This window comes from Odocoileus virginianus, unplaced genomic scaffold (genome assembly GCF_023699985.2).
Source record: "Odocoileus virginianus isolate 20LAN1187 ecotype Illinois unplaced genomic scaffold, Ovbor_1.2 Unplaced_Contig_30, whole genome shotgun sequence".
NCBI classification, from domain to species: domain Eukaryota; kingdom Metazoa; phylum Chordata; class Mammalia; order Artiodactyla; family Cervidae; genus Odocoileus; species Odocoileus virginianus.
This window is the reverse complement of record NW_027224347.1, coordinates 761707-768923: the sequence shown is the minus strand read 5'-3', so window position 1 is coordinate 768923 and position 7217 is coordinate 761707. Positions and strand designations below refer to the sequence as shown.

The 7217-nt window shown below is 41.1% G+C and overlaps 1 protein-coding gene across 1 annotated transcript; it reads left to right on the top strand.

The window, feature by feature from the left end:
* The first annotated feature begins 3239 nt into the window (after window positions 1–3239).
* Window positions 3240–4871, top strand: LOC139034151 (olfactory receptor 52I1-like). The gene has a single exon (XM_070464573.1). It carries the CDS (start codon window positions 3257–3259, stop codon window positions 4274–4276), a length of 1020 nt encoding a protein of 339 aa, XP_070320674.1. The 5' UTR covers window positions 3240–3256; the 3' UTR covers window positions 4277–4871.
* Window positions 4872–7217: the final 2346 nt, after the last annotated feature.

Genomic DNA, 7217 nt, shown 5'->3' with positions numbered 1-7217 from the left:
TTTCTCTAGTAATTGACTTTCCAGATCTTCCTGTGAATGTCTCTGCAAGGTTGAAGGCAGAGACAGGTTCTGGGCTGGAAATGTCTTAGGAGAGCTTGGCCAGACCATTCTGAAGAACAGTGCACTTCAACAACCAGAAAGCAGTTGTGTCTGTATATTGATCTGGGTAGTGGCCATGAGGATGCATTTATATGCTGACCTTATAAAACTTTATCGACGACATGTCTTCTGTGCATTTTACAGTTTGTATACCACATGTGTGAGCTCAGTATGTAGCTCAGTTGTGTCTGACTCTTTGAGACCCCATGCACTATAACCCACCAGGCTCCTCTGTCCATGGGAATTTTCCAGGCAGGAATACTGGAGTGGGTTGCCATTTCCTACTCCAGGGGATCTTCCTGACCCAGGGATTGAACCCGCATCTCTGTGCATCTCCTGCATTGGCAGGCAGATTCTTTACCACTGTGCCACCTGGGAAGCCCACATATATCACACTTCAAAAACTTAACATTACTTCTTTGTCTCTAATATTTTTGGTTAAGTGTTTGGAGAGGTCAAGTAAAATAAAGATTGAAAAGAAAACACTGGATTGGCAACATGTCATTGACAGAGATGATTGTTGAACTTAGCAAGAATATTTTCAGTAGCAGTCGATTGAAGAGTAAAAAAAAGACCAACCAAATCACTTATCCTGTCATTTGAAAGGACTAATAAGGTATATAAACATCTAGCAGTGAGTGATAATCAAGAAGGAAAAGTAATGAGGGGGAGAAAATCTCTCAAAAGAATGAAAGGTATGACTATAATTTGCCAGGGTTAGAGAGAGGAAAGATGGGCAAGCATTAGCTCAGACTGCCCATAGAAGAAAGGGAGATTTATACAGAGCAGAGATGCAGAGAGGAAGACCTTGGATGAGAGGTGAGTTAAGGGAGGAAGAATTCTGATTCCTCAAACTCTTTTTTAATTCTTTGAGGAATGATGCTCAACCTTGAGTTTGTGGCATCCAGGAAACACACAGCAATCTTAAGGATATCCTGAAAAACTTTTTTTTTTTAAACTCTGCATTATTTTTCTACTTCAAAAAGCTTTCCCTTCTCCTCTCATGATCTATCACTGAAGATGTTTCACCCAGTGGCTAGACACAGCAAGGTTCTCTTATCATGAAACATAGCTCATTACATCAATCATTCTGTTTCATTATAAGGCAATTCTTATGTTCAGGGTTTTCATTTGTTTGTCTGTTTAAACAAAGACCACAGTTTGCAATCATATCCCAGAAATGTGGCTTTTTAGAAAACCTCAGAGGACTCTCATCAAGGCTGCTGTTGGTACCTCAATGTGGAATCAGTTAGTGGTTGGCACTCTAGGGGATAAATGGAAGGGTAAAATATATTTATGTGTTACCTGGTTAGATTTGAGAACCAGGTATAATGTTTGTCTAATGAAATGTAATGTTAGTTGCTCTGTCATGTCTGAGCCTTTGTGACCCCATGGACTGTAGCCTGCCAGGTTCCTCTGGCCATGAGATTTCCCAGGCAAGAATAGTGGAGTAGGTTGCCATTTCCTTCTCTAGGGGATCTTCCTGAACCAGGGATCAAACCTGGGTCTTCTGTGTTGCAGGTGGATTCTTTACTGTCTAAGCCATGAGGGAAGCCCAATGTTCGTTTAGTGCTTGGCTAAAAAAGAAAATGGTGCAGTAGCTGATTGGATTCTGAAACCAGTACTCCATCAATCTCACCTACTCAAATCTTTAGGGAGAAGCTAGTCTGATGGGAAATCCAAGAAGGGTCAAGAATCCAAAATCACTGTAGATGGTGACTGCAGCCATAAAATTAAAAGACACTCCTTGGAAGAAAAGCTATGACAAACTTAGATGGCATATTAAAAAGCAGAGACACTACTTTGCCAACAAAGGTCCATATAGTCACAAGCTATGGTTTTTCCAATAGTCATGTATGGATGTGAGAGTTGGACCATAAAGAAGGCTGAGCGCTGAAGAATTGATGCTTTCAAACTGTGGTGCTGGAGAAGACTCTTGAGAGTCCCTTGGACTGCAAGGAGGTCAAAGGAATCAGTCAATCCTAAAGGAAATCAACCCTGAATATCCATTGGAGGGACTGATGCTGAAGTTGAAGCTCCAATACTTTGGCTACCTGATGTTAAGAGCTGACTCTTTAGAAGAGACCCTGATGCTGGGAAAGATAGAAAGCAGGAGGAGAAGGGGATGACAGAGGACAAGATGGTGGGATGGCATCACTGACTCAATGGACATGAGTTTGAGCAAGCTGTGGGAGTTGGTGATGGACAGGTAGGCCTGGTATGCTGCAGTCCATGGGGTTGCAAACAGTGGGACATGACTGAGCGACTCAACAACAAGTGAAGACAGTGTCCAGGGATATGGAAAGTTCTTAGCCTACATGCCCCTGACTGAGGGGAGGGATAGAAGGTGAATGATAACAGTGGGCTAGTGTGCAGGGTTAGCAAATATGCACTCTTCATATGGGATTGCCTGGAAACCCAGGAAAGAGTTCTCGGGCTATAAATGACTATTGTAAAGTCAACATACTCACAAAATTGGTGCGGTAAACCACTAGCTTAATGTCTTGGGAGATGCAGTGTTAGGGCACTGAGAGGTTGAGGAAGGAAAAGATACAAAATGTTATATGTTCAATCTCAAGAAGTTTCACACAACAATTATTAAATATTAGGAACTGAACATACAAAAGTAAAACAAAAAACCTTTCTACTGTTTGTTTCATCCATCCATTCATTTAATTGTTTGCTATAATGAGTACACATATCTTCTTTAAATTGGCGTGTACACAACAGCTCTGGGTCACACTCTTGGCATAAGGGATAAGGCCATGAACAAGACACACATGACTGAATATAAGAAAATCACAGGTAGAGTACTTAAAAGGTCAATTGAGGTCCCTCTGAGGGTCAGCATGGATGAGTCCCTCTATGTAACTTAGGTTTGCCATGGGATGGGTCAGGAAGTAGAGAAGACTTCCCAAAGGATGTAACTCATGATCTTTGAATAGTGATAGAAATTAGTAAGGCAAATAATACTGAGAATGATGGAAACTGGAACAGGAAAACTTTGTCACATGTCAGTTCCTTAAACCTGTGGCCCACTAAATTGAGAATAACATCAGGCTCTTTTAACACCAGAGCTGGGAACACGTCTTACAGGATTGTATCCTTTTCTTATCTAATTTTATACATTAACAGGAAAGCAGTCTCATCTGTCACGATGGAGTCACTCTACAACCATACAACGGAAGCCCCTTCCACCTTCATCCTGGTGGGTATCCCAGGTCTGCAGTCTTCACATCTCTGGCTGGCTATCTCACTGAGCATCATGTATACCACAGCCCTGTTAGCAAACACCCTCATAGTGACTGTCATCTGGATGGATTCCATGCTACAGGAGCCCATGTACTGCTTCCTGTGCATTCTGGCTGTCGTGGACATGGTTATGGCCTCCTCGGTGGTGCCCAAGATGGTGAGCATCTTCTCCTCAGGGGACAACTCCATCAGCTTTAATGCTTGTTTCACTCAGATGTATTTTGTCCATGCAGCCACAGCTGTGGAGACAGGGCTGCTGCTGGCCATGGCTTTTGACCGCTATGTGGCCATCTGTAAGCCCCTACACTATAAGAGAATTCTCACACCTCAAGTAATGTTGGGAATGAGTGTGACCATCACCATCAGAGCGACTGCATTCATGACTCCACTGAGCTGGATGGTGAGTCATCTGCCTTTCTGTGGCTCCAACGTAGTTCCCCATTCCTACTGTGAGCACATTGCTGTGGCCAAGTTGGCTTGTGCTGACCCCAGGCCCAGTAGTCTCTACAGTCTGATTGGTTCCTCCATTATTGTGGGTTCTGATGTGGCATTTATTGCTGCCTCCTATATCCTGATTCTCCAGGCAGTATTCAGTCTCTCCTCAAAGAATGCTCAGTTAAAAGCATTAAGTACGTGTGGCTCCCATGTGGGGGTTATGGCTCTGTACTACCTACCTGGGATGGCATCCATCTATGTGGCCTGGATGGGGGAGGACATAGTGCCTTTGTGCCCCCAAGTGCTGTTAGCTGACTTGTATCTGATCATCCCACCATCTTTGAATCCCATCATCTACGGTCTAAGGACGAAGCAAATACGAAAGCAAACATGGGGCCTGCTGACGCACTGCCTCTTTAACCACTCCAACTTGGGTTCAGGAATTCAGGCCCTTGAGAAAACCAGACAACTTCAAAGATTCCCTAGCTAACCTGGACATTTTGTTTCACCTGATGCCATACAAGGTCTAAGAATAAGCTGTAAAGTTTAGCTTTACCTAGCTATTCAATTTTTAGCAAGGATGTCAATGAAATGATTTATTTTCTGATGAATATAATGGTTTGAATAAACTGGTATTTGAGTCAGAGATAAGTCTGGGCAGAGAATATAGACGGGATTTTTTCTTTCCTTAGATTCTGACCTACATTTCCAATTTAATATTCTACCAAACCATCTGCAGAAGAAACCAACTGTTGGATCTGCAATGTCTGACTGATTTTCTCACAGCTGTTCTTATATGATTATATGGAAGCAACTATTAATATATAATACACTGACCTCTGGGTCATTGATGAATCCACTCAGCTTGGATCATGTGCTCATACCTGTAATGGAGTCTGTCTCCAGTCAAAATGGATTCCAGCTTACCCGAGGAGATGTAAATTTGGAATCACTGATGGTGGCCATTTTCTAACACATGTGCTTGGAAAGTGAAATCTGTTCATAAAATTGGTTCTTTGGTTCTAATTCATTTCAAACACATAAGTACATGCCTGTTATTAAGTACTATAAGATATACCTCTGTTTCCTATGTACCTAGTATTGTTCAGGAAGTTGGAATGGTGTACTAATCACCAACTTCTTGTTTGTAAGCAATGGAAGCTAAGGCAATGTGAGTTTGTTTTTATTTTCTCCTTTCAGAAAGTCTTAATTTCTATAGTCAGTATATGTTAAAAAGAAAGAGATTTCATATGTAAGAGATACATATATTTGACTCTGGTGTATTTGAAAATCTTAATAAAATATAATTTCCAAATAAGTGTTGATGGCAAGTTGCTGTCTCTGTGTCTTAATGTCTCCTTTGTACTGATGGGGAAACAATGCTAATTATAAAGTACATTGAAGATTAAATTTCAAAATGAGGACATAAAATAATACCTTACAAACATACTGTGCATATTTTAAAATATACCCAATAATTTCTAATTTCATAATTTTAAGGGGTAGTCATAGGTACTATTGATATTGTATTCCTGTGTAGATAAGCATGTACAAAGTAACTGTTCCAAAGAGATCTGATGCTCAACCACTTAGCAGCCATAGATTTTCCTAATATTGCTATTATTTACTTGCTTAGAATGTATTCTACTTCTGAAAATCAAACAAGTAGGAATCAATCTCTAAAAATCAGATAAACTTATTTTGGGCCTTGTTTTCTTTTCAGAATATGTGTTATATTCCTTATTAGTTATCCTCTGAGGACATGAAACAAACTCTCTTCCACTAAGCACCTGTCTCTCCCTGCAATCTGGAAAGCTCCCTTGGGCCAGAGAACAGGGAAAAATCCGTCTCTGGAGGAGTTATAGTATTTGGCTTCTGGGCAGAGGCCAAGGGAAGCTGGGGTGTCCAGGGGAAAAGCAGGGTGATAGAGAATCTAAAGGGAAAGAGGGCTCCCAATGGGAGGGCTCTGAAAGTGACAACACTCCTCATCGTGCCTCCACGTTGTTCATATTTGATCTTGCACTGCTCCTCCTGAAGGGTCCTGTACAAATCCTTCTTTTGGATGAAAGAAATGTGGACCACCAGAGGAAGTCAAATAGGGAAAACTCCAGGGATGTGAGTAACTAACCTGGGGACTGGCAGTTGGGCTTGATGAAGTCTCAAAGCCAGGGTCACCCTAGAAAGGAGGATATAAGCAACTCCACTACAAAGGGCTGGCCAGGTCTCGTGGGTACTGCTGATAACAAGATCACATTCTGGAAATCATGGGACAACTGGGGAGATAAAAGGAACAGGATATACATGATTATTTTGGTTCAAAGCTGAGAGAGGAAGGGGTAAGTCTAATCTTGGAATGAAGGAGAGAGGGTTTTCAGGGACTAGGGGGAGTTGAGAGAATAGAAATTGAGCAGTAGGACCGATTGGGAGCATGTGCTTTTGGTCATAGAGTGGAGGCAAATGGAACCTGACTGAATTTGACTGAATTATGGATTTGACTGAATTATGGATTTGGTTCTAATTCATTTCAAACACACTGAATTATGGATTACTACTTTTACCTTTAAGACAATTTTCATTTGAATTGAGTTTTTCCCATCCTTTAAATAGAAATAAAATATCCTGACATATCCTGTGATTTTGTTATTGGATTAAGTGTCTTGTCTAAGCTTTTCTTTAGTATTGGCTCTCCAGCTCTTCAAGTGAATGTCTCTGCAGGGTTGAAGGCAGAGGCAGATTGTGATCTGGAAATGTTTTAGGAGAGCTTGGCCAGAGCTTTCTGAAGAACAGTGCACCTCAAGAACTAGGAAGCAATTGTGTATCTTGATCTTAGTAGTGGCCATGAGGATGTGTTCATGTTCTCACAGATAAAACTTAGACTGTCCCTTTTACCATATGGATGCTATATTTCAGTCAAAAGTTAACCAAAAAATAAAGAAGCAGGCAACAGTGTTAAATGTTCTGGATAGGTCAAGTAAAATAAAGACTGACAACACTGGATTGGCAACATGTCATTGATGGAGGTAATTGTTGATCTTAGCAAATATTTTTCAGTAGCAGCAGACTGAAGAGTAAGATAGTAATACTTATAAATAGACCCACCAAACCAAATGTTCTGCCAATGGACTAGACTATTAAGATATGTAAATCCCTAGCACTGCTAATCAAGAAGAAAAAGGAATGAGGGAACTAAAACCTCAAAGAAATGAAAGGTATGACCTGAGACAACTTTCCAAGGCTAGAGAGGAGGGATGGGCAGGCACTAGATGAGACTTCTCTCAGAAGAAAAGTACATTTATACAGGGCAGAGATCTAGAGAGGAAGATCCTGGATCAGAGGTAAATAGCAGGAAGAGCCATTCTGATTCTTCAGATTCTGTTCAACTCTTTAAGGAAAGATGCTCAATCTTGGCTTTTTGGCATCTAGGAAACAAA

What these genes read in the sequence shown, in the direction of transcription:
- LOC139034151 (XM_070464573.1), top strand. Translation starts at nt 3,257, where the DNA reads ATGGAGTCACTCTACAACCATACAACGGAAGCCCCTTCCACCTTCATC.